General features: G+C 39.1%; 3 protein-coding genes and 1 long non-coding RNA gene across 4 annotated transcripts; 2 read left to right on the forward strand and 2 right to left on the reverse strand.

Annotated features, from left to right (window-relative positions):
• Window positions 1–39: 39 nt before the first annotated feature.
• LOC140546668 (uncharacterized) lies at window positions 40–15,387 on the forward strand. The gene is made up of 11 exons (XM_072670052.1): window positions 40–264; window positions 334–447; window positions 697–1,149; window positions 1,238–1,380; window positions 1,461–1,567; window positions 1,765–1,917; window positions 6,389–6,528; window positions 11,728–11,967; window positions 12,039–12,175; window positions 14,373–14,476; window positions 15,145–15,387. The coding sequence occupies exons 1-11, from the start codon at window positions 102–104 to the stop codon at window positions 15,296–15,298; spliced, it is 1,908 nt and encodes a 635-aa protein (XP_072526153.1). The 5' UTR covers window positions 40–101; the 3' UTR covers window positions 15,299–15,387.
• On the forward strand, window positions 7,790–9,291 carry LOC140547044 (uncharacterized). The gene is made up of 3 exons (XR_011978381.1): window positions 7,790–7,884; window positions 8,891–8,997; window positions 9,216–9,291. It is a non-coding gene; the product is annotated as an uncharacterized lncRNA (long non-coding RNA).
• A 1,760-nt stretch (window positions 15,388–17,147) lies between the features above and the next one.
• Window positions 17,148–21,919, reverse strand: LOC140547040 (uncharacterized). Its single transcript, XM_072670554.1, has 6 exons — window positions 21,862–21,919; window positions 21,479–21,627; window positions 20,192–20,518; window positions 19,469–19,608; window positions 19,299–19,399; window positions 17,148–17,622 (listed from the first exon to the last, which is right to left on the reverse strand). The coding sequence occupies exons 1-6, from the start codon at window positions 21,867–21,869 to the stop codon at window positions 17,481–17,483; spliced, it is 867 nt and encodes a 288-aa protein (XP_072526655.1). The 5' UTR covers window positions 21,870–21,919; the 3' UTR covers window positions 17,148–17,480.
• Window positions 21,920–22,702: 783 nt separating this feature from the next.
• On the reverse strand, window positions 22,703–26,092 carry LOC140547042 (uncharacterized). Its single transcript, XM_072670561.1, has 6 exons — window positions 25,974–26,092; window positions 25,787–25,885; window positions 24,417–24,608; window positions 23,846–23,991; window positions 23,663–23,763; window positions 22,703–23,392 (listed from the first exon to the last, which is right to left on the reverse strand). The coding sequence occupies exons 1-6, from the start codon at window positions 26,071–26,073 to the stop codon at window positions 23,236–23,238; spliced, it is 795 nt and encodes a 264-aa protein (XP_072526662.1). The 5' UTR covers window positions 26,074–26,092; the 3' UTR covers window positions 22,703–23,235.
• Between the last annotated feature and the right edge of the window lie 1,776 nt (window positions 26,093–27,868).

Genomic DNA, 27,868 nt, shown 5'->3' on the forward strand with positions numbered 1-27,868 from the left:
GTCTCACACCCACACAGTTTGTTAGACCATAGCCTAGTTAGGGGTCAGATATTGTTCCCTGCCCAGTCCTTTCTACCCAGTTAGAGCAAAGCATAGACATAATGGCAGAAGGGATCTATGAAGACGTGGACAGTTTTGAGCTGAGTGAGGTGGACATGGATGAGAGCGTGGAGAAGATAGTGGATATTTATGAAGGTGCAGATGCTGTTAGGACTCTGGAGACCAGCATGGAGAGAGAAATAAGGATACAGCAGACTGGTAAAGGTAAATTAAACTCTGAGAACATGAACTTTATAGTGAAGACTTTATAAAAGCTTGTGTCTCCAATGTCAGTCCACTCTTTATTAGAAGATAGAAGAGGAAGCAGATGCTATAGACTGGTTGCAGTTTGTGTGGGACTGCAGTGTGTTCTCCTGTTGGCCGCCAATGTAATTCTCTATGTGCACCGTGAGTATTTCAGCTTAATTCAAATATAATATAATATAAAATATAAAATAGACATGCTTCACTGTAAGACAGTGGTGATCAGTTCTGTTCCTGAACATTCACTGCATGGTTGTAGTGTATTCCCTGGTCTAAGACACCTAGTTTACATCAGAAGTAGAATCAGTGTGTTGGTCTTCATTGTAGAGTAGTAGAACTTTAGGAACAGCTTTTGTAAGATCCTTGCAAAAATGCTATTCTTTTTCAATGCAGATGTTCGTGTGAACAAAGGTAAAGACAGAACCCTCTCTTCTTTGAGTGTGAAGTTCACTGCAGAGAGAGAGGCCCTTATATCCAGCAATGGAACCCTGACTGAAGAAAGGGATCAGCTAAAGATCAGCAACCAGAAGATGACTGAAGAAAGAGAACAGCTAAACAGAAGCTACCAGAGCCTGGCTGAAGAAAGAGATCAGCTAAACAGAAGCTACCAGAGCCTGGCTGAAGAAAGAGATCAGCTAAACAGAAGCTACCAGAGCCTGGCTGAAGAAAGAGATCAGCAAAAGACCAGCTACCAAAACCTGGCAGAAGACAGAAATCAACTACAGACCAGATTCCAGAACCTGGCTAAAGAAAGAAATCAGCTTCAGATCAGCTACCAGTACCTGGCTGAAGAAAGAGATCAGTTAAAGAGCAGCTTCCAGAAGTTGGCTGAGGAAAATATTTTGGGTGAGTGAAACTCCTGGCTGCACAATGAAGCAAAACCAACAGTTATTCACACTTCTAAAAGATGATTGTTCTCTTTGTTCTGTGGTAGAGAGAAGCTGTTTTAAGGAGTGGAAGAAGAACAGAGGCAGCTTTTACTTTTTCTCCACTGAGCAGAAGACCTGGAGTGAGAGCAGACAGGACTGTAGAGAGAGAGGAGCAGATCTGGTGATCATAAACAGCAGAGAGGAACAGGTGAGGAGGGAGAGAGTAAGAAAGAGTGATAGAGAGAGTGAGAAGATTCCTAGTTTTCTGGGGTTTCTTTTTCTCCACAGGCATTTCTGATTGGCCTTGGGAAAGAGAGCGATTTCTGGATTGGTCTGACTGATGAAGATATAGAATCTGTCTGGAATTGGGTGGATGGTCAACGGCTAACTGACCCGTGAGTTACAGTCTGTATTTCATCTATGAACTGTTTTCTATTTCTAGTCCTTGTCTCAATGTTCAGAGGTTCTTCTACAGAATCACACCATGTTCATGGAAGTGAAGACCACCATATACAAGCTGTGTAATGGCTTGGTTTGATTTGTTTAGTAAAACACATTTTAGTTATAGATGAATACTGTTTCTGATTGTCAGATTCTGGAGAAAGAATGAACCAAATGATGCTGGAGGACACGAAGACTGCGCTATTTTTACCCCTACTGTTGAAGATGGTCAGCGAACGTGGAACGATTTTCCCTGCTCTCAGAGGAAGAACTGGGTCTGTGAATTTGACCTGACAAAATTTCAGCCATGAAACCTAATACCAGTGTATTTTACTGAGTATCTAATCAATCCATGATCTGATACTTTAATAGATGTAAAAGTTGAGAAAACATGTTTTGGGACATAACATTCACAATCCCACCTCCAAATGGGAACCAACAGAATAAAGAACAGTAATAATAAATGTAATGAACCTAGATGCCATAGCCTATTATGTAAGGATGTATCCTGTGTGATACTGCTATCTTCTGGCCAATCTGAGTACCACAGTCCAAACTGATCAGGTTTAAGAATCCACTGGATGAGGTGTAAGCTCTTTTTCATCTTTTGGAAGTTTCCACTAGTTAAATTTCAAGAAAATTTAATTGCCATTAAATTCCCAGATTAAGGTATATATTTTTAATGGGAGTCAAGATTTGAGAAAATAAGTGGTACTCTTAGAAGAGGTTCAGTTATCTGTATATATCAGTACATCAGTTATCACTTGAAAAGGAGTTATGTAATGACTAAAGGTTTGGGAACCACCAAAAGGACCACACCCAAACTTCTCCTCTCCATTATTATGCACTATAAAATTGCTTAGCTATGAAAATTCACACCACACCACCACCCATGCTCCTCCTGATGGTCCAAATTATGCTCAACCTCCGCCTGGCAAGGGAACTCCAGCCCAAATTTCTCAAATTCCCTTACCTCAGCCATGCGAGTAGGTCTGCACTTCGCAAAATTAGAGTTGATCTATAGTAACTGATGTCTGTTAATACACTTTGGATATTTTGCACTAATCAGTTTGTTAGTCTTGTTATTCTTATTATTTTTATCTGTTGAAGCTGATTGTTTTGAACTTCATAGAAAACTTTTTAATCTTTTATATTAAACTAATGTTAAGCACCAGTACAGTTCCTCCGCTTTGTTCTAATAGACCCTAAACAAGAAATACACTATGTCTAAATGTTTGTGGACACCACTTCTAATTAAGGCATTCAGCTACTTTGAATTGCACCCATTGCTGACACTGATGTGCAAATGCACACACACAGCTTGTCTAGTTCCTGTAAAGAAATGCTGTCAGTACAATATCACAAAGTGATGCTATAGAAGAAACAGTTTTGGTTCCATAAAGAACCATGTTTGTCATAGAGATGTGTGAGTCAGTCAAGATAGTCTAGCTTTGTCCATGTTGGAGAGACTTCCATGTAACATGTAACTGCCCTCCTGTTGGCTGTGCTGAAGCCCAATGAAAACTTTTAAGGGAGGCTCAAAACTGGCAAGCATTCTGTTAAACGGAGGTTCGATAATAAAGGTCTATTGCCTGGTCACTGTGACGGCCACATCCGCATAGCATAACCCAGCCTTGCATAGTCTAGCCTGACTTAGTTACATTTTTATTATTATAAAAAGAAAGATTTTACAATAATTCTTTCCGGATAGTGTTGCTGTCCTCTCAGTGTTCTGTTGGCACGGAGCATGGTTAGTGAGCTAAAGAGACTGTAGTCTGGTAGGGTTAGCTTTTAGTCTCCATATTTTCCTGAAGTAGCTGTTGTGTTTATCCTTAAAAAGCTTTCTGTAGTAGGCAGGGTTTATGTAAATTTAGACGGTGTAAATATAATGTTTTGAATAGTAGCTAACACTACTATTCGAAGCTGTTCGTGAGGACACATTAACCATGATGAAGGTCTAATGGCTGGCCCTGTGATGGCCTACAGACACATGGCCTTAATACTGTAACAAGAAATTTTCATAATTATTCAGGGTATTTGTTACAGTGGGTAAAGCTTGGATGTGAAGGGTACTTATATATGGACTAACAATGAACACTTGGGACTAACAAGGGAGCATGGCTGCAGAAGAGGCACAGGTGGGAACACTAATGAACAGGAGGGCCTAGGACAGAACATGGTATGACACAACCAAGGTAGGCGTGACATTATTGTTTTAGCCATCTGAAGAGATTCTACCCTCCATATTGTACATATAAGAAGTCTAGACTGTTTCATAACCACTTTGAGGTTTTGGATTTGGCCCGTTTTCCAGCTCCATTTTCTGAGTTGGTTTTGCTTTTCAAAGAAGAGACAGCAGTGTTAGAGGATCATGGTTTCTCACTTTCATGTACTGTACTATTATTCAACTACGCCAAGGTGAATACAGCTTTCTAGAGCACCTTTAACACACATATTCTGACCTCTGCCTCTTTTCTTAGTTTCTGTTCCTGCCATCTCACCAACACACAAACACACCCACCCACACACACTCATACAAAAGAGTTTTACCTCAAATGTGGTATTCTTTCCAGCCCAGTCATTTTATTAAACTCTGTGGTTTGTGAAAGGTGTTTAGTATTATACTTAATGTAAAGCAGGGAGAGAATGGCGGTAGTGATCTATGAAGAGGTGAGCAGCTTTGAACTGAGTAAATGGAACAGTTGCGAGTGAGTGGAGATGATGGTGAATATTTATAAAAGTGTAGATGCTGTTAGAGTTCAGGAGACCAGCACAGAGATTGAGAACTCTGATACAAAGGTGGAGGCAACGCGGCAGACAGGTAGAGGACACTCTAAAAAGCAACAACAACCATATTTAAAACACTACCTTTTCCTAGTTAGTCCACTCTTTATCAGTAGGTAGAAGAAGAAGCAGATGTTCCAGACTGGCTGCAGTGTGTTTGGGACTGCTATGTGTTCTCCTGCACCAGCATACTGCTCTACATACATTGTGAGTGTTTCAGCTTCAAATGCATATATTTCCTCTTTCAAATAGTGAAGACTTTTACTCTACTACACTAATGTGTGGTTTTATCAATGCAGATATTGTTGTGAATGATGAGAAGGACAGAACCATCTTGTCTCTGAGTGTGAGCTTCACTACAGAGAGAGACAACCTCTTATTTAAGCAGTTCGGTGAGTGAAACACCTGCCTGCACCACAAAGCAACACCAACAGTTCTTCACACTTATAAAAGATGTCCGTTCTGATTGCTCTGTGGAAGAGAGAAGCTGTTTTAGTGAGTGGAAGAAGCCAATAACTTGGTGGAAAGGACTGTGGCATTTTCACCACTGCAGTTGAAGTATCACTGCCAGTCTTTGAATGAAACCTTAATTAAAAAAATAATTCCATCTTTGAATAAGAAACAACAGCCAGTGACAACCTATATGCTCTTTACTTCATGTGTTTATTTTTAGTTGATTTCCTTAGTCAAAATGCATGCTTAGGGTGTTTGTAATTAGTGAAATGTAAAATTTATGAAAGTTATATGTTTAACGCCATTAAAATCCATGGCCATAACTGATGTCTCTCTTACTAAAACGTTTATTTAAAAAATCATAATAAATAAACATTTTTCATACAAAAAACATTTTGCTGTTAGTGGCAATACAAGTAAGATCACACGTTTCCCACAGTGGACAGGATTTGTGGGAGGTTTTTAGAGGAAAAAGGTTACTTAAAGGTTCCTCAAAGCACCTTAAGAGGTTCCTCCACAGTTTCAAACTAAAGAACTTCCAGAGGTTTCTCAAAGATCTAGTTACTTTTAACAGTATAGATCACCAGTTCCCCACAACAGCCTCTACTGCGACACAAAGCAATGTGTGGGTGTAAAGAACCTTTAGATTTGTAAAGAAACCTTACATTAAATCAAGGTTCATTAAGACACGCCCACTAATCTCTTTTACAAAAACAGTTTTTTGTGGAACTAAAAGTGGTTGTTCTATGGCATGGCTCCAAGAACCTTTTGCAGCACCTTAATTATTAGAGTGTTGTTCTCAACAGATGTTGTGATAAAAAAAATGGGAAACTCTGTTTACTTCACGATCAGGTCCATATGAACCCTGTGTTGATGAAAGGTACGTGGTCATAATATTCTGATATGACCATGTATATTACAGCAGTATAAGAAGTTGGGTAGGGCCCCAAGCAAGGGGGGGGGGGGGGGCAAGGGGGCTCTGTGAGTACGCAGTCAGGGAGCAGTTACAGTGTAAATCTCCATACTCTGGACCATTGCATGGCAGTCTTAAAGACTCTGTAGATATAAGTATGTGTGGTACAGTATATAAGTATATGTAGGGTACAGTAGTGTTTCTCCATATTACTTTCATTTTTTGGCCACCTCAAGTAGTCTGGTCTACACTGATCATATGGGCCACAGCATTTTGAATAGGTCTAGTATTTCATCTTATCTCCATATAATAGAAGAACCTCCATTTTGGCCTACAGATGTTTTTTTTCCGCTGGTCCTTTAATGCTCTAAGGTGTCCATGTTGTTTGAGGCCTGTATGTGTGAACAGGAAGCAGTCACTGAGCCTGCATGGCAGCCCGTCTATGTGGTCTTGGTGTTAATGACACCAACTACCTACATGCTTTATCTTCCTCCAGCATGCAAGGTTTTTCCTCGCTGCATCACATTTCTGCTGCTGCAGAAGAGACAGCTTAGTGAGAAGTTAGCAAGAGCTTAAAGATGAGTCAGTCAGGGAGAATGGCAACAGTGGTGATCTATAACGGCAGTTTTGAGCTGGGTGAGATGGACAGAGGAGAGCGAGTGGAGATGATGGTGGATATTTATGAAAGTGCAGATGCTGTTAAAGTTCAGAAGACCAGGACAAAGACTGAGGACATAGAGACGAAGGAGACAACACAGCAGACAGGTAGAGGACAGCACTGGCATTAGCAGCCATGCATACTTTTTAACCATTCTTTCATGAATATAAAATTGAGACAATGTTTTGAGACAAATGCATTTAAAGGATGATTAACCATTATCTTTAGGTCACTGCAAGTTCATACATTTCTGGAACTTAATCGTGATAGTTGGTGATGTCAGATTTAGCTTGTTTTGTGTGTTATCAAGCAAATAAACAGGAAATGCAGAATGAACTTCAAACAGGTAGACATACTAGTTCAGTGTCACATCTGGCTGTACACTCTTCTCATATGCTGAGCTCTGAGGGTCAGAATAAAAATGATACAGTAATATTTCTAGCTTGTTTGATAATCTAGAATTTGGATAAAGGCTGGTGTAGAATAGTAGCCCTTGAAACATAAGTGGGATTTGAACCCATTTCTACAGGGGAGATTGCGATCTGAACACAGTGCCTTAGACCGCTCAGCCAAAATCAGAAAATCACTGGTGCTGGCTACCACTGGTGTCTGCTGGTCAATGCATCCGAGCAGGGTACACAGCACTTTCCTCAGAGTGCATAGGTTGCTCTGTGACGTTGCATCAGCGACAGTTTGAAGAAAGAAGCAATGGCTGGCTGCCCACATGTCAGGGGAGGCGTGTATAAAATAATTTAGTGTACTGGAGCCTATTATTTCACATTATTTCCTATTATTTAGGCCTGTTGGCTGGTATTTGCATGTTATAGGGCAGTCTGAAAGAACCAGATTAAAAAAAAGACTTTGAGTACCTCTAAATCAGTTCTCTCTTTATCAGATATTAGAGAAAGCAGATGCTCCAGACTGGCTGCAGTGTGTTTGGGACTGCTGTGTGTTCTGCTGCTGACCTCCAACATACTGCTCTACATACACTGTGAGTGTGTCAGTAAGTATTTCCTCTTTTCAAACAAGATATTTACTCTAATTGGACTTCTGTAAATGTATGATATTCTCAATGCAGATGTTAATGTAAAAGAGGTGAAGGACAGAACCATCCTCTCACTGAGTGTGAACTACACTGCAGAGACAGAGACGCTCTTATCCAGCATCAGAAACCTGACTGAAGAAAGAGATCAGCTACAGAGCAGCTACCTGAACCAGAACTTGATTGGTGAGAAAGAACGGTGAATATTTTATCTTACAAACCAAATATGATCAATTAGTGAAGCAGATCTGTGAGTGAAAAAAACAGCACAAACAGTTCTGTGTATTCTCATTTTTCTGTGACAGAGTACAGAAGCAGCTTTTACTTTTTCTCTACTGGGAAGAAGAGCTGGAGTGAGGCCAGACAGGACTGCAGAGACAAAGGAGCAGATCTGGTGATCATAAACAGCAGAGAGGAACAGGTGAGGAGAGAGATACAGAGTGAGGTACTGGAAACCTATTGTAGTTATTGTTGTTCTCCACTATTAAGATGTCCCTAGAATTCATCAGAATTTAACTTTGGTAGAGAATCGATGTTGTGTAGCTTAACTGATATTCAGGGAGGTAAATCTGCAGAGGAAGTGGTGTGCTATGGGGCATGTGTTAAACACAGGAAAAGGGCGAGCATAAGAATCTGAGGCACTTTGACAAGAACCAAACTGTGATGGCTAGACAACTGGATCAGAAAATCTCCAAAACAAAACATCGGGCAGCATGTTGCTGTGTTCCCAGTATGCAGTATGTAGGTCAGTACCTATCAAAAATGTCTTAAGGAAGATCAACCGGTAAACGATTGAAGGCTCAGTAATTCAGTCCATGAAGGCTCCAACTTACAACTTACTTACGGACTTAAATTATCTACTGCTAAAATCTTGGTGTCAGATACCACAGGAAACCTTCAAGCCTTTTTAGTCCATGCCTAAAATGGTCAGATCTTTTGTAGCAGCACAAAAGAGACCTACTCAGTATTAGGCATGTGGTTCTAATGTTGTAGCTGATTAGTGTATTTAGGCTCAATATGTTCTCAGATGTTCAACATTTCATTACAACATGCCAGCCAGACCCCAAAAAATGCAATGTGGGTGTGGCTAAGTCATTATGCCAAATTTGGTGGACACTGAGGGGGTGATATAAAAAATATATGACTTTTATCCTCAAACTCAACTTCCAGATAAATATTTTAAAAATTAGGCCTGTATGTACATTTATTCCGCTCCTTCTCACAGCTATACAGCTTAACATGTAACGAGAGTCAATATTTTACAAGAGCCACCAGTGTTCAACACAGCTAAAGTCTGGGCAATTCTAGGTCCCGTATACCTCAAAGTAATCATAGATGTTCTGTTTGTGCCCTAAATGTACCAGAGCGCCCTCTTAAGCCCAAACTTATGTACTTTATGTACTTTTGTTTTTGATTTTTTTTTACAGGCGTTTTTTATTGATCAAAAGAAAGAGAGCAGATTCTGGATTGGTCTGACTGATGAAGTAAAGGAAAACAGGTGGACATGGGTGGATGACAGACTGCTGACCGATGAGTATGTATAGAAACAAAGTTCTGATCTTGTTGTTTTCCTTTTATGTTTAAAATAGTACTAGTCTATCATTGTACCACAGCCTACGTTTTCTTTTGTGTTCTTGTAAAGATTTTGCATTATTTCATGAAGCATATTGTAGAACCTGTGCAGTGGTTTGATTTAGAACGTTGTTTTGTAAAACATGACTTTTATAGATGAATGCTCTGTCTGATTGACAGATTCTGGAGAGAGAAAGAACCCAATAATGCTGGTGGAAAGGAGGACTGTGCTATTTTCACCACTACAGTTGAAGATGATCAGCGAACGTGGAACGATCTTCCTTGCTCTCTGATAGAAAACTGGATCTGTGAACTCAACCTGACAAAATTCAGCCTTAAACCTAAGTACCAATTTCTAATTTTTACGCCAAATCTAATTAAACCATAATTAGTATGTGTAAAGTTGTGGAAGTTGAGAATACAGGAGTTGGGTTTGTTTCCCTGATAATATTCATAATGAAATGTTTTTATTATTAGTTGTTTTTAACTAAAAACTTAAAGTTAAACAACTTAAAGTTGTTTTTTTAGCATTAATATAATCCACTATTAGGTGTTTGTAATTAGTGCTGTAAAAGTTCTAAAAAGTATTACATGTATATTGCTATTAATGTCCAAAACTGTAATCCCTCTACTTTAATCAAAGTTATATCCAGAAGAATTGTTTATGAAGAAAACACTGCTGTTGCTGGCAATACTAATTATTGATCAAGGATGCCTTTAGTAGACTACAATGGACAATGTTTACAGGACACAAAAGCTGCAGCAAAGGCCCAGTTCCCTTGTAGAGTGTCCACTGTAACAGTTTGTAGCATCTTGATCCACAAAACTGTATGAACAAGGCTGCTGCAATCTTTATATGTCATCACTGTCACACAAAAATCTCCAAAGTGCAAACTTTACAGGGGGAAAAACCTTCTTAACTTTCAGTGGAAGTCAGTTAAATTATACATATATTTATTAGATATTAAGAATATTATTTAGGTAATTTTGGAACATTTATATTGGTCCATTCATTGTGACATTTTGACACTTTTTGTATATATATGCATGTATGAATGTATAGACATATTAGGTGGAACATGCTACCATCTTCTCCCTGATGGTAAATACATTTAAATTATTAGATGCTTAATGAGAATAAAAAGATTAATATTTTATGCATTTAATGCTATTTTAATTGTTTTATAACCCTGTCTGTACAGTTGAATCTCTTATCTCGTATCTTATATCTCATATTAAACTGTTGTTGTTAATCACCAATAAACAAAGCTTACAGATTAAAGTAGAAAAAAACTGACACACAAATCATGCAATTGATCATCATGGTTGATATGGACATGCTATGCTGTTCCAAGTGACTGTTTAAGGTTGCTATCATATGCCAGATGTTTGCTGTGGAACTGCTGATCCAAATGTTAGGTGTACTGTTGCTAAGCGGTTTCTTTGCTGACCCAAGTGGTTGCTATGCTGCTATAGTGTCCAAATAAAAATGAAAATTGATCATTGCAGTGCAGCTTGTCTCTTTCTTCAGTCAGGATTCTATATCTAGATACGTTTCTCTGCAGCAAAGCTGGTTTTCGCCAGTTATCTTATCTTAAATGTGTAGATGTTCTCAACTTTCTGAAGCGCCTTTAGTTATTAGTGCCTAGAGCTTTGTTTAAGACTATACTCCCATACCTCTACTACTACGAAGCACATGGTTCTTCAGAGAGCATTCCCAATGTAAATCTCCATACACTGAACCCATGCACTCTGGTCTGAAAAGCTATTGTAGATAGAGTATAAGTGTATGTAAGATACAGTAGTGTTTCTCCGTAGGGCATCCATCTTTTGGCCACCTTGTGTACTCTGGTCTACACTGACTAGAAGAAGGAATGAATGGGCCCACAGAATGACAACGCTATATGTATTATAAGAACCTCCAGATAGTTTTCAGCTGGTCTTCCAATGCTCTTGATATCCATATTAGGCCTCTCCAACCTCTTTGCATATGTTATTAATGCTGCTGCTTTTTTCTGCCTGTATATGTGTGAAAAGGAAGCATTTGCTGAAGCCGCCAGACATGTGTGTGTGAAGTTTCAATTTAAAGCATCTGCCTATCACACACTGCTGCTGCAGAAGAGTCAACTCAGTGTGAAGTTAGCAAGAGCTTGAAGTAGAGTCAGTCAGAAAGAGAATGACGGAGGGGATCTATAATGACGTGGGCAGCATTGAGATGGCTGAGCTGGACAGAGGAGAGTGTGTGGAGAAGCTGGTGGATATTTATGTCGGTGCAGATGCTGTTAGAGTTCAGGAGGCTGTGGACACTCACACAGTCCACTCTTTACCAGTAGGTAGAAGAGGAAGTAGATGTTCCAGACTGGCTGCAGTGTGTTTGGGACTGCTGTGTGTTCTCCTGCTGATCACCAACATACTGCTCTATGTACATCGTAAGTGTTTTAGCTTCAAATGCAAGAGTTTCTAGCTTCATTTCAGAACCACAGTATCCTATGGTTTCTAGCATTCCTTCTTTGAGCCTCCACTCCTGATCCAGCTCATGAAGGGCTTCCTAATCAGTTGACGATCAGGTGTGCTGAGGCAAGAAATACATGTGTAGGAGTAGTCGAGTAGCAGGAGCTGTGTAGGAGCAGGATTAAGGAATACTTAATTACTGTAAATGTTCAGTTCATTGGATCATGGTTTCTGAATGCAGATGTTCATGTGAAGGAGGAGAAGAACAGAGTCATCAGAAACCTGACTGAAGAAAGAGATCAGCTAACGAACTGCAAGCAGAACCTGGCTGAAGAAAGAGATCAGCTAACGAACTGCAAGCAAAACCTGACCAAAGAAAGAGATCAGCTAAAGATGAGCTGCTGGAAACTGATGGAGGAGAAAACCACTGATAAAGACCTCACTCTTCGAATCACATCTTGTGAACTGGATAAATCTACAGGTGAGTGAAACAGCGTCCACTACCTGTATAGTAGATTCACTGCTACCACATCTGTATTCTTGTCTCTGTAGGCTGTGTCAAGCGTTGTGAGAAATCCGGAAGAAGCTGTTATTTCTTGTTTCATGGGAGGAAAACCTGGACTGACAGCAGACAGCACTGCAGACAGAGAGGAGCAGATCTGGTGGTCATAGATAGCGGAGAAGAACAGGTGAGGAGAGAGGGTTGGGAGGCTCTGTGTGGACTTAGTTTCCTTAAATGTTAATGCTGGCAACAATGTCCATAAAAGGTCTGTAAAGTCATCATGAGTGACTACTGCGAGCTAAGCCACACCCCTTTCTTTGACATACCAGGATGGGACGTTCTCAGCTCAAATGGCCAAGAGCTCATTCATTTCTGTATGGTCTTCAAAAGTATTGGGACACCTGCTTATTCATAGTTTCTTCAGATATTAAGGGTATTACTGTCATGCTGGCTAGGCGAGACAAGGGAACACTCGCAGGGACAGAGCAATGCAAGAATATGGTCTTTAATAATGAAACCAAACAAACAATTACAACAAAAACGAGGCAGCAAAGTACAGGGTCCAATAAACAGAAACAGAAAACAAACAGGTGACAACTGAAATGGGGCTTAACCTGGAAGACCACCTGAGGCTGGAAAGTAGTCCGGGAGCAAAGCGAGAGGGGACAAATCAAACGGGGGGAGGAAGGCTAGAACGCAAAGGAACCAATGAAACTAGCAAACAAACGCCTCACCCCAAAACCGCGCTCGTCAGGCGCTGATGAACTTACTCGACTAGGGTGCAACCTCACAGCTTGGCATCGCAAGAGTAATTCTTTTGCTCCCTTTGTACTCCAGCACTCAGGTGAAACAATTCAGAGATAACCAGAAAACATGACGTCTTACTGCGACCGCAGTCAACATAAAAGTCCTTAGTGAGAAAACCAACGGGAGGAACAGAAAGTACATGAACATTGAAATCAACCCAACATCGACTGAGAAGTCGAGGGGGGGCGCGGCGCCGCAGGGCTGACAATTACTACTAAATAATACTTACTACAAAATTTTGGAGCATTGCTGTGAGGATTTGATTGCATTCAGCCACAAGGACATTATGTCAGAATTCTGACAGACTGAGGTCCGAATATTGAATGATCACCACAACACCTCATTCTTAACTCCTCAGCTCATAAAAGTCTCATTCCAGAGAACACAGATACACTGCTCCACAGCTCAGTGCTGGGGGATTTTAGACCCCTCTTGCCCACACCTGACATTTTTGTTTGATTGTCATAATTGAGGAAAAATCTGTAAAATAACAGGATTTCTTTGCAGAGAACATTTCTTTAAATGTTTTTCCACTGAATTTCAATGAGAATATTTGACCTTTAATTTTAGGGTTTTTGTCACTTTACTGTTTTTTTTTTTGTTTTTGTTTTTGTTACATTAATTTATCATATAATTAATTCACCCACAAATTACTAAAAATATAATAATACTTATAATATGTTATATTATCTGCATGTTTGATAATTTTACATACATTTGAGTACACACATTAAAAGTATAAATAATATCATATTTCTTTTGTAAAAAATAAGTTTGTAACAGCTTGGTTGTTAATTTGTACAGAAGTTATGTAATTTGCAAGGTTATGTATACAATTCTAAAAAAGAAAACTACTACTAATGGTGCAGGTACCTAGACACGTCCAATGTTTCTTGTCAGAGGAAACCTGTGACACTCTGTGATTGTGCACAAGCAGGTCATTTACAGGAACAGCAGGAATCCACCAAGATCCTTCAGCAGGCTCCTAGCATGTTAAATCCTGCCTGTTGAAGAGGATCCTTGGGGAATTGGGTGTCTGAGGCACGGTGTCCGGTAGCTTGCTGACAATTTACTGGCAAGATGGCAACGAACGTCTGACTGTTGACGTCTGCCGAGGTTGTTTTCAGTCAGTGGTCACCTGTGTTTTCCATTGCTAAGACAGCATTACGCCAGAAATTTACCTGAACACACAGGTACACTCACTTTGAGACAACCTCGCCCATTAGCGTAGAACTGTTTATTACACTGGAAACTACCATGTCTGCTTTTACTGCACTGCTCCCTGCACTTACACTACACAGACATGTGCAATTAAGAGTCATTTGCATTACCTGTAAATAATCTGTAAATAATATTGTTATTTTTTTTAAATTCTGTTTATATTGTGTCTTATATTATCTTATCTTAGTATTTCTGCTAATGTTTATTTTCAACCTTTTCTTATTGAATTACCTATGAGCAATGAGATAAGCAACTGTGTGTGTGTGTGTGTATGTGTGTGTGTGTGTGTGTGTGTGTGTGCATGTGTGTGTGTGTGTTTATGTAAATTACCTTAGATATTTGATATGTGTCTGTAGGTGTTTCTCAATGATATTTATGGGAGCACAGAGTTCTGGATTGGTTTGAGTGACGCTGAACACGAGGGGAACTGGAGGTGGGTGGACGGATCGCCGCTGACTGAGTGAGTCTGTTTTGTGGTCCTTAATAGATTATGATCTGTTGTATTTCTGACAGTTTGTATATGGTGGGAATACTGTAATGGATTTATGGTTGTTCCATTTTGGCTGTGGGATGTGTGTGGTTTTTATGAAGATGATACTTTTCTGAATGTTTATTAAAACAAAAACCCCAGTATATCACCTTACACCTTATTACACCTTACCTTACAGTATCGCAATATATCACAGTGCATTGAATCACACTTCCTGTATTGCGATTGCCAACATCTTGTCAATACACAGCCCTAATGATGATCAATGCTTTACCTATTTGGTTGCTAAAGTTGACCGAACTGCACAAATGCAGTACAAACTAATTAATAAAATAAGTAAAAACATTAGTCAGATTAAAATACTAAATATTATCCAGACGTTATGCTATAATAATAATAATAATAATAATAATAATGATAACTTCCAAACAGTCAAAAGTGACAACAGTAAATTAGTGCAGATACTAAATCACAGGCTGTTTCAGAGCTCAACACAAAAAGTCTCTTTGTTTAGTACTTTAATTCCTAGCAATTATGATGCAGCAGCAGATTAATCTCAAATAATGTACTGGTATTTACTCAAGCTGACCGTCTGAACCTCTTCTGTGTTTATATATGCATGCACTCTGTGGTTGCAGATATTGGAGACATGGTGAGCCCAATAATTCTGGAGAAGAAGACTGTGCCGTATTTCTTAGCTCTGAGGATTTGGTCAAATCTCTTGGGACATGGAATGATATACGCTGTTCCGACAGAAGATCCTGGGTGTGTGAACTGAAGGTACACCATTAAAACACACTGCTGTGCTTTTTCTGGCTAAACTTTTCTTTTCTTAGAGGAATTCAGCATATTAGAGTTACAAAGTTCATGAATGTTATTTTAGTGCATTAAACCATAGGAATATGACTTTTAAACTTTTAAACATAGATTTTTTTTCTTCTTCAGTTTTTCTCTTTTATTTACTGTGGTATTATTTGTATTATATGACCATTTATGTTTTCATTCTGAATTATTATTATTATTATTATTATTATTATTATTATTATTACTTTATACTATCTAGTGTAATATCTGTATAATATATTACATTTCCATTTCATTGTGTAATTATCTGTGAATAATCTGTTATTAATAAGTCAATAATATTTTATATATAAGAGTTTTTGACTTATTATTTATGTTGTGTACATATACTGCTAATTTATCAACTTTTTGTTAGTGGGACTAAAAATAAAGGATTATCTTATGTTATGTTATATTATCTTATCTTATCTTCAATGCACATACATTTTGGAATGTTGTATTTTATAGCAAATGATGACACAGTTTCTAAAATCGGATTGGCTAATGGTGCATTCAAAGCTGTTTAATGTAATTCTATAAAAATAAATAAACCATAGCTTACGTTTAATAATTTCATTCAACAAATTCAATAAATTTCAATAAATTCATTTTTGAACATAATGAACGCAGGTTAAACTGTAATGGTTTGCTGAGTCAGTATTCATCCATCAACTTCCAGGTAAATGTAAATAATCCTTACAGAATGTAGAAAAAATTCTGCAGAAAATGAAGAAATCTAACCATTCTGGTTATATGTCCGGACATAAGGAATTTCAAGAAAGTTAATAAAGATTCTGAAATAAGTCGTGCAGGAGTATGTAAAATTGTGATATTCTACTACCAGAATCAGTATCATTTGGATCACTTGGATGGTCCATTGTTGATGCCTCATAGAAGCTGACCTGACCTTCAAATGAATAGATGTTAAATGCAAATAAACTCTAAACTGAATGTAAATGACGGTCTACTGAATGTAACCCTTAATCTTAAACGCAACCTTACCCTTTACCTTACGTAACTGTACAGCCTAAACCTTAAATCTAACCCTAAAAGGTTGTGGCTTAGGTTAGGGTTGGGGTTTAGGGTTGATTCAAGGTTAGAGTTAGGGTTATGTTTAGGTGCATTTACTTGAAGAATGCAAGACTGACACTGAAGCAGTGAGATGCAACGAGATGAAAAAAAGACTGTCCTCAAAGTGATATGTAGATACACTAAATGTCCAAATGTATGTAGACACCCCTTCTAATGAATGCATTCAGCCACTGTAAGTTGCACCCATTGCTGACAGATGTACAAATACATGCTCATAGCTGGTCTAGTCCCTGTAGAGAAGTACTGCCAATAGGATAGGACTCTGTGTAACACAAACATGAACCTAATGGCACCATGCTCAGTGCTAGGTGTGGGCTAGAGGGGTATAAATCCCCCCAGTATTGAATTGTGGAAAAGTGGAACTGTGTTCTCTGGAAAGGTGGATGATGCTCCATTCAATACATTTGGGAGGCTTTGGGGAGTTGGAGTTTAGGTGGGGTGGTGATCATCCAACATTCTGACCTCACTAATGCTATTGCCACTAAATGCAATCAAATTCTCACAGCAATGCCCTAAAGCAGTTGATGAATTCCACAAAGGCAGAATGAACTCTTTTTTTTAATCCCTTGATTTTGCAAGAAACAATAAATGAGCAGGTGTCCCAATACATTTGTCCATATATTGTATTATTGTTTGGTATTTATTATGCATCTATAAAGCTGTCTATAAATCAGACACACGATTGTTTTGCCAAAAAGAGCATTTATTTATATAAAATCGATCATTTATATTTTATTGTATTTACTTATATAAATGTATATAAAATTATTTCTGTTTTCTGCATAGCTATATTTACATATGTTTTAGTACACTGAGAGAAAGTTACATTTTATCATAGAAAACCATAAAAATACAAGCAAGGCATCATGTTGTGCTTTAATTCAATATCATACAGCTTTGAGGCTATGGCCTGCAGTGATCATTCATGTAATTATGCTCATTGTTTATACTGCTCACTGTTTCACTGCTACAGAGGCATCCACATCTACACTGTCTGCCTCGTCGACTGTCTGTCTATCTATCAAAGGTTTTTCAAATGTTACAGTGTAAATTCACAGGTCCACGCAGCTTTATTAGAGCAGGAAATGTCATTCCATGTCTTCAGTCTTTGAGCATCGGTGGTGAAAACAGCACAGTCCTCTTTTCTATTAACATCATTTGGTTCACCATCCCTCCAGAATCTGAGAATAACACACAAACATGCAGCAGACAGATATTTAGAGCATATTTGCCCTTGACAGCTGTTCCGATTGGCTGAGTCAGCAGCCAGACTAATTTTGGGCTTGTTTGAGAGTTCATAAGAATTTTGGATATACCCTAAAAAATAAAAAAGAGCTACAAAAGACTCTTCGAGTGGTGCCATAGAAGACCCATTTTGGATTTCATAAAGAACCATGGGCCTGTGTGAAGTGTGGAAAACCTTAAAACTTTTCAGAAGGTTCTTCACGCCACACATCTTTATCACAAACATGGTTCTTTATGGAACCAAACATGGTTATTCTATGGCCTCACTCAAAACCCTTTGTAGCTCAAAACCCTTTTAAGAGTCTATACTAGGGATGTCCCGATCCAATCCAGTAACTCAGAATCGGGGAGCTGATCAGGTTTCCTGTAGCAGAGTGACATCTAGCATCATCTAGGCGTCATTAATAGACATGATCCTCAGCTGCTGCAGATGAACATTTTCATCATTTTCTCAATTTTTCAAAAACAACCCTAGACAGAAGGTACATTGTGTCTCGCTGTAAACGTGATGCAGCAACAGCAAATGGTTCACAGAGCAGCAGGTAAAAAGAGTGTTATTTAATCTGTCAGAGGAGGTTCTAAACTCTTCACTCTTCCATAAAATGTTTGTCCAGAAAAAATCTGACGTTCCTCCCATCCCATCTTTACTTTTGAAATACGTCTGGTTAGAAAAACCAATCTCTGGTGGAAATGCTCTGTTCTACCATTGAGAGAACCATGCTCCTTTCTTTTGTTCTAAACCAGCCCTGAATGGTATATTCAGAACCAAAGAGGAGGCTAAGGCTAATGCACACAAGCTAAGTGATCTGACTGCAAAGCTGTAAAGGAACTGGGAGCTGAATGGTCAGGTAAGTCAGTCAGACTGGACTGTAAGATTTTAAACACTATAGAGTTTAAAACAGTCGTTTAAAAATCAGATTAGAATTGAGTCTGATTTTAGACACTAATACTGAAAGGTGGATTAGCACAGTTGTAGTGCGGATTTATTTATAGAAACATAAAATGGGATTGGATTGGATCAGTATTTGCAGACAGTTAGCTATCGGATTGGATCAGGGGTAAATAACCTTGATCGGGACATCGCTAGTGTATACTAGATAACACGTTGTGACTAAATGAATGGCAGACCTTTGGAATATAGCCATGTAAGTGGACTTGAAGTGTAAGTTTACAAAAAGGGGAGTAATGTGACAAAATGAACCAATCCTGTCACCTAAAATGTAACACCTGAAGAGGACAGCTTTTAAATGCTGTGGACCATGTCAGGGTTTACATGATTGAACCACAGCCCTACTGTTTTTCAGTACTCTGGACAGCTCTCACACTCGGTCAGCCATACTTAACTCTTGATGAGATTGGACCACGATCGGGAATGAATCTCAAGTGTAAGGTAATTCACCTTGTATACTGTTGAAAAATAGATGACAAACCTATGTTCCACTGTCTAGAACGTTTACTTTGTAGGCAAAGGTCATAATGTTGAGATCACTTGGTTGTGATTTAAATGAATTAAAAAGCCAGGGCCTGTAGTGGTGTGATCATTGGGCCTACTTTTGCTTATGTTGGAAAGAACAAGCTCCAAAATTTGGATTATGGCCAAAGTTTTACTCACTCCATGGTCAGTGGTGATCCGTCCACCCACTTCCATTGTCCTTCTTGTTCTGCATCACTCAGACCAATCCAGCTATATTTATTTTTCTTCTGAATGAACTCCTAGAGGAGAACAGAGTGTAATTAGAATAAGGAGATTTGTGAAGAGGTTCTTCTCTCTGCTCTCCTCACCTGTTCCTTTCTGCTGTTTATGATCACCAGATCTGCTCCTCTGGCTCTGCAGTCCTGCCTGGCTTCACTCCACGTCTTCTCCTCAGTAGAGAAGTAGTAGTAGCTGCTTCCAAACTTCAATATTTGTAACTGTATTCTCTCTAATGGATGAAAAAGTAAGGGCTTGGTTCAGAATCCTAAATAAAACATTTATTTATGTTGTGTTTCCCAAATATCTATTAATTAAGTTGTATATGGTATTTTCATTACAGTCTTCTAAAAAATGAATTTAAACAAATAAAGGGAGCTCCCAGGCTTTGGAACAGTATTATAGATTATAGATTTATGACTGGATGGGCATGTAAAGGTAACCACTTGTTTCTTTTTTTTTGTTTGTTTTTTTTTTTGGGGGGGGGGGGTTAGGGTGATGCTAAGGGCCTGTGACTGACAGGGGCTCTAAAAAATGTATTAGTTGAGTATTGTGGCAGAATCATTAGAGTTGTGTGCTCCAGTGTAAAATCTTTCAATGTGGCCCCAAATCCTTGGCAGCAGCCCTGACCATGGACAACATGTGTTGCATAATGAACTATAAGTATCTGCATCTTTTTGGAAGCAATGGATGTGCAGTATCTTTGTGAGGGGCAATTAAAGAGTAACATGGGCCTTGGTGTAGTTACCCAACTCCGCTGCCCACCTACTACTTTTAGACCACTACTTTTAGGTATGAAACTTACTTATGCTCACCCAGTATTAGAAGGTTTCTCTGAAGTGTGTCTCTTTCCATAGTCAAAACTTCATAGTTGGTCTGTAGTCTGTTTCCCTCTAGGGTCAGGTTGCTGTTAGTGTCTAACAACTGGTCTCTCTCCACTGTTATGTTGGTATACATGGCCTGTAACTGGTCTCTCTCCAGTGTGACGTTGGTGTATCTGTTCTGGAACTGCTCTCTCTCTGCATTGTGTTTAATACTCAGGCCCATGATAACAGCCAGCAGGAGAACACACAGCAGACCCCCACACACTGCAGCTGGGTTACCAGAGCGCACCTGCCTGCCCTCAGAAGCAGCTTCTGAACCTGGAAGAGTTACAATAGCAACATGGTTAGACTTCCACTACTGCTTTTTCTTTCTCTGATATTTTAAGAAACAAAAGTGAAATGATATAAAATCCATCGAAAGTAGATAAATAACTCCAGCTACTACCTCTTTCACTCCTCAACTTCACTAAACTGGGGAAATGAAAGATAGTGGATGCTTTTCATTGTCCTTCTTCTGATGAATCTGCCCTTCTTTAAATTGGCTGTTTGAAAGCATATTAGAAACCTTATCTTCAATCAAAGGGATTGATATACTGGATCATATCCAATAAAAGTTTAGTTTTTAGTTTTTTTTAGGCCTCAGTGGGGAGCCCATGTACAAGAGCTGGGCTCCGCCTCTCACTTGAGGCGCTGCTCCAGGCACACAGGTGCAGTTGATCAATAGACTGATTAGGACTCCACTTAAGCTCCTCTGTTTGGTGTGCTAGTGTGGAATCTCTACCCATGACACTATCTAAGGGGCACACTAATGTCTAGAACTTTTGCACAATACACTTCAGCCAAGACAGAGCCTAACTTTCATACATGTGGAAGAGACGTCAAGGCATGTTAACTGCCCTCCTTTTGGCTGTGCTGAAGTCCAATGAAGATTTTTAAGTTCAAGAACACTACTATTCAGAGCTGGACCTGACAATGCAGTTGTCTGTAATAAAGATCCATTACCATAAGCTTCATGAACCCTAAAACAGAGCCCTGTGGGATACCACAAAATGCACTAAACTAAACAGTTACCAAGTAACTCCAAATGGGTTCTGCATTAGGATGGATATTTGGAAAAATAACCATTTAATTCTGGATATTAAATATCAATAAATACATTTTATACTTTAATAGTTATTAAAATTGTAATTATTTTTAATTACACTGTGATATACATTCCATTACTAGTATTCTTTGTCTTTCTTTTTAATTAGCATATAATAAGTTTGATTTGATTACCTCGTAGCTGTGTTGCATTGTTTATGTAGATGCTGTCATTGACTTTGCACTTCTCTATGTCCTCAATGTTCATATAGATGCTCTCAGAATCTCCACCGTTCTCAGTGTCCTCCATGCTCCTGTTGACTGTTACAGATACAGAATGGAAACTACTGCTTGTATTTAATTCAGTTTGTTGTGGTTGCGGTCATGTGACTTATCGGTCAGAAACATCTGCCTGCATACACTATTTTATTTTCAGTGTTCCTTTTTTTCAGTTTATTCAAGCCAATGACCATAGAAAACATGTACACAGGGGTTCCATTCCGTTCTGTACCAATGAAGCCATAATTGTCTGTTATGTCAAATTGCAACCAGAGCCTGTGCAGTAGAGCCAGACTCACCTACTCATTTGGTAGACCTGTCCCCTTCTCCCGGACAAAGCATGTCTTATGCTGCATATAAGTGGTGTCAGATTTATCAGCCAAATTAGTTTCCCACTAGGAAGCACATAATAATGTGTGTAATAATACAGTTTATGTGCCTTGCAAAAGTATTCTGAATAAAGACACTGTTTTCACCACAGTCATCTTCTTCTCCCAGCTGTTCTTTCTTTGAGTAAAGCTCAGAGTTCCTTCCCCTTTAAACTAAACAAAATGACAAAACCAAAGTGACCACATCCCCTAAGAGATCCCTCTGGCCATGCTGTGAAACCCAGTGAGTATTTAAGGTGTAGAGAAGAGCAGCTACCCAGAGCAAGGCAAGAATTCTACAGTTCTTAGCATGTACAACAGGCATTCATCATTTTTTCAGACATCAAGTGTATTACAAGCTGTCGCTACTGTCCAGGGAAAGCCTTCTACTAGATTTTGGAGCATTGATATGAGGTTTTGAGTATTCTGCATTCAGTGACAAGAGCATTAGTGAGGTCAGGCTGTTGGATCATCAAAATCCTGCCTCATCCCCAACTCCCCAACTCATTTCAAAAGCAATGGATGGAGCGGCAACCATCATTCTAGAGAACTATTCCCTCTAGCCCATTCCTGGCATTAGACATGGTGCCAGTAGGTTAATGTTTATCTACTCCAGAGATGTAGCTGTACATTTGTACCTGTGTCAGCAATGAGTTCAAGTTAAATAAGTTATAGTTAAATGCATTTATTAGAAATTTGAAACATTTGGGCATATAGTGTAGCTGTTAGTCCAGAAATCAACAAAGGGAACTTCCCCACATCCACATGCTATTTCTTGACAGGGTTGCAGTCAAGAAAAAACTAACAGTCCCTTTTGTTGTGATAGATTACATAGAGGATATGAACCCAAAGCACAAATAATCAAAGAAAATGAGAAACATTTTATTTTCCACACATTTCCAATGTATTCCAAAAATATGGGGAAGCTTCTGAGGAGCAGCTTGCCAGCTTCTTGCCAAGTGACTTCTTTTGAACCCAGAAGCACAAACACTCTGAGACCAGTGCAGGTGCAAAGCAGAAGTCAGGAGGTGAAACTGAAATGTGTATACTCTGGATCACTCATGTATCAGACTCTTTCTGACATGGCTCTCCAGCCTCAGTCCTGGTCTGGGGAGCTGGGTGCCTGCATGTCGGGTTTGCTCTGTGAAGAACCTGGTGAGACTGGCAATGCTAAAAGCTGTAGGATTTTGTGGGGTCCCACCACTGGGGAGAGGCCTTAGGTCAAAATGTCATGATACCATGTTTTTTTTTCCTGATGTTTGATAATTGATGGCTTATTGTTTTATAATCCATTGTGAAAATAAATTAATGGATCTCTTGAGGGTATATCAAAGGGAATTCACAGATCCATCCAGCCTTGCAAGAGCAGTGTATATCATTCCATGTCTTCTGTGTATTAGGATTGAAAGTGGCACAGTCCTCATTTGCATCGGTATTGCTTGGCTCATGATCTTTCCAGAACCTGGAGTAAGCAGACAGCATGGTTTGGAGAAGTTCATTTACATGCTTTAGTTATTGTTTGTTTACTATTTAATTATTATTTATTCATCAATTTGAAAAATGTTTCAAAAAACACTGAAATGCAATCATGTTTACTGAACTAGTGTCCAAATTTTATTAGCCTTATCACTTTATCAGTTTTCTGTACTGTAATCTTGTTAGGAATTTAGGATTGACTACATTCACTGAATATGTGACCATGTTTCAAGCTAATGCAGGTCGTTTTACTCACTCAATGGTCAGTGGTGATCCATCCACCCACTTCCACTGTCCCTCTGCTTCTGCATCACTCAGACCAATCCACACATATTTGTTTTTCTTGTTAATGAACTCCTAGAGGAGAACAGAGTGTAATTAGAATGAGGAGATTTGTCTCAGAGGTCAGTGAAGAGTTTTTTCTCTCTGCTCTCCTCACCTGTTCCTCTATACTGTTTATGATCACCAGATCTGCTCCTCTGTCTCTGCAGTCTTGCCTGGCCTCACTCCACGTCTTTCCCTCAGAAGTAAAATAGTAGTAGCTGCTTCCAAACTTTTCCCACTCCTTTAAATGTGACAACATGGCTGAAAATATGCCTTGCAATTAGCATGTTGCAGTTTCATTTTTCAGTTTATTACAGCATTTAGCATTTTAAAAAGAATCATTGTATAAAGGTATTTACTTTTTTAGAAAACTGAAGCGTGTTGTGCTGCTTATGCATAGTTTTTACTTAAATATGTGCAAAACGTTGCCTGCAGTTGCACTACCAATTCATAGAAAGTGTTAGCTAGTAACAATAAAATATTTTAAGCACAGTGACCAGCCTAACACTGTCACTATAAAACAGCATTATATGAGAACTGGTACTTCCCCTACAGTTCAGAGCGTAATTCACTTTTCACTGCCATAAATACAAATTGCAATTTAAGCCCCAAATTCACCCCATGTTGCCACAACCACAATCTAACATCACACAACAACACAAGTCATTGATAGCTGTTTTACTCACCCAGTGATTTTATATATGTGGTGTGCAGATTGCGGTAGTTCTCTGTTAAAGTTTTGTTTAACTGTATTTTCTCTTCAGTCAGATTCTGGTAGCTGTTCTTTAGCTGATCTCTTTCTTCGGTCAGGTTTCTAATTCTGGATAAGAGGCTCTCTCTCTCTGCAGTGAAGTCTAGATTTTCTTTCCCATGAACATCTGCATTAAGGAAACATGATACATTTCTTGAATTAAACCTGGTACTAGTCATTGTTCTAGCCAATGACTGCAGAAAACATGAACGCCATGGTTCCATTCACTTCTATTCTATAGAAATGAAGCCAAAAAATGTCTGCAGTGTTGTCAAATTTGCAAACAGAATCTGTGCAATAGAGACCAGAAATAAAGTCAGACCTGCCTACTCATTTGGTGGACCCACCCCCTTCTCCCAGACCAAGCTCTGTATCCCAGACCACCTTCACTTAGCTTACAGCACAGAAGCAGAGTGGATTTCCCCCCTGGATTCCTTATTTGTCAGTCAATAGTAATATATAAAATAATGAAGTGTGTGTAAAAATGCAGTTGATGTATGTTCAACTACAACTCAGCTACTCCATGTAATGACTAGAAAGGGCACCATGCAGGTCCGGCAGACTACTTAATCACCTCATTCCTACATGTTACCCTGTCTTCTCATGATATGGCAGAATTTATTTGGAAAATTAAAAATATTATCACAGGGAAAACTAACCATTGTAATTAAACACTGGAGATGGAGGAGAAAAATGAGATGGAAAATGGGCTGTTTTGTCATTAAAATAAATGGGGATGGGTGGAACTTTTGAGAGATGTGTCATACATGCTTTCTGCATTCATTGGTTCTAAGACATACACACATGGTTCCACTTAGACAAAAGTTTGGAGTTTTCACAAAGTATGTTGCCTCCGTTTTTTAGATCCTTTAATCAGATGTTTATATGGAATACTTATAATGCAATTATACCTATCTATACCTATACCTATATCTTTTTGTTCTTTTGTTGTTTGACAAATACATCCAGTTTAGGCAAATATTTAATATTTACAGTGTTGACCCTTCTTTAAGACTAACCATGGTTAACTGAATAAAACGTCAACAACCACCACCAAATCAGCATGATTAGCTGCCTTGTCCTGACGTTAGCAGGCCATTTTGTGACAGTGGCTGGAATGCAGTAATTTTTGAGATAAAGTTTTTATGGCAATGAATGACTTCTAAACTGATCTCTCTTCCCAATCTAGACTTAATGCAAATTGCCACCATAAACACTGAAGCAGCACATTTTGGTATAATTCTCAAAACCTTGTATACCTTGCCACAAATGTGTATATATATATATATAAACTCAAACACTCACAATGCATGTACAGCAGAATGTTGGTGATCAGCAGTAGAGCACACAGCAGTCCCAAACACAATGCAGCCAGTCTGGGGCGTCTACTTCCACTTTTACCACCTGATAAAGAATGGATAAAGAGTGAACTGAAAATGTTTTAAAAAGCTTTAATTATAAACACATTAATCATTTATGCACAAGTGTTTACCTGTACGTTGTGGCCTTGTGTCCTGAAGTGTAACAGCACCTGCACTTTCATAAATATCCACCATCATCTCCACTCGCTCTCCTCTGTCCAGCTCAGCCATCTCAAAGCTGCCCACTGCACCACTGTCATTCTCTATCTGAATAACTCTACCTCAAGCTCTTGCTAACCACACACTGAACTGTCTATTCTGACGTGACGCACACAGTCACAGCAGTTTGTTCATGTGTGAACAGGAAATAAGTCAAGTCAAGTCAAGTCAAGTCAAGTGGGTTTTATTGTCCTTTCAACCACATACAGAGTACACAGTGAAACGAAACAACGTTCCTCCAGGACCATGGTGCAACATAGACAGTGCATACAAAACACAAGTGCAACACAGTACAAGTGCAGACAGAGTGTGTGTGTGCATGTAACAGAAAAGACATCAGTTCAGAAGTTCAGTTGAGTTAAGAAGTCTGATGGCTTGGGGGAAGAAGCTGTTGCAGAGTCTGGTCGTGTTGGACCGGATGCTGCGGTACCTTCTTCCTGATGGCAGGAGGGAGAACAGTCTGTGTGAAGGGTGGGTGGAGTCATCCACAATGCTGGTTGCTTTGCGGATGAGGCGGGTAGTGTAAATGTCCATGACAGAGGGGAGAGAGACTCATAAGCACAAAAGACTCTGACCTTGTTCTGGTATATATGATAATGAGGTGCTGAACATATTCTCATTTTCATTACATGATATTTATTTCTGTTTGTTACCAGAGCAACTCTCAGAAGTGCTTCACTCAGAAAATATCCCTAGTAATTGCAAATGTCAATTGATTTTCCAGACATTTTATATGTACAAAAGTGCACTTATATGTACACTTTTATGAATGGTTCTTTGGTTCCCTGACTCAGTTCAATTCAGTTCAGTATAACTGTCACATTTACTACTGATTAAAATACTAATGGATACTTCTGGGAGAATTACGAGAGCTGGGATGCTTTGTTGGTTAGGGATTTGGTCTTTATTCCATTGACCAGCAAAGCACAACATAGCTTATGAAGGTAACATGTCTCTGTTTGTAATTATTCCCTTTTCTTACCAGATAGTGTTGCTGTCCTCATTGTGTCCTCTCTGTGTGCAGTCAGAATTGATCACACTGATAAATAATATTTATAAGCTTCAGGTTCCTTGGCTGAGGCTGTTTGAACATTCTACTCCTGCACTGTGGAGTGTTTTCTGATGGGCTGTATCACCACCTGGTATGAAAACTGCACTGCTCTTTAGCAGAAACCTCTGCAGAGTGTGGTGCACACAGCCCATCATATCATTGGGGTTCCTTGTTGATGATCCTCATTATAAACCTCCTGGGTTTATACACCAGTCACTGCCTGAGAGAATTCAGGAGGATTAATAAATTTATTAAGATTATTACTATATTTTCTCACAGTTGCCCAGTAGCAGGAGGTACAGAAGCACAAAGACCAGATCCAGCCAGTTCCAAAACACCTTCGACCCCAAAGCTATCAGGCTGCTGAACAGCCAGTGTATCAGTCCAGTCCACCACAAAGCTATCTCAACGGTCTCATCACAAAAGAAATCTCATCACACCTCCACCCCTACACACACACACAGACCACTTACACTACTAGTGTAAATACAATGTAAACATATAAGATATATATTAACATGCAAGAAAAGGGGGATGAAAAAGCTCTATTTTGTCTTTTAAACATACTGAAACCAGCCAGCAGAGGTGCTAGACCTGTGGTGGCTTCACCTTTTAGAGAAGATGGTCTGTCCATGTTTTTATTTCAGTCTTTAAAGGCTTTTGTGTATGTAGATGTGGTGCATAAACATAACAAGTAAAGCATTTTACTTCTAGCTGTGGGGTTTTGGACAGTTATACAGTTCTGTGACTTTGCTT

Source organism: Salminus brasiliensis, chromosome 24 (genome assembly GCF_030463535.1).
Source record: "Salminus brasiliensis chromosome 24, fSalBra1.hap2, whole genome shotgun sequence".
NCBI classification, from domain to species: domain Eukaryota; kingdom Metazoa; phylum Chordata; class Actinopteri; order Characiformes; family Bryconidae; genus Salminus; species Salminus brasiliensis.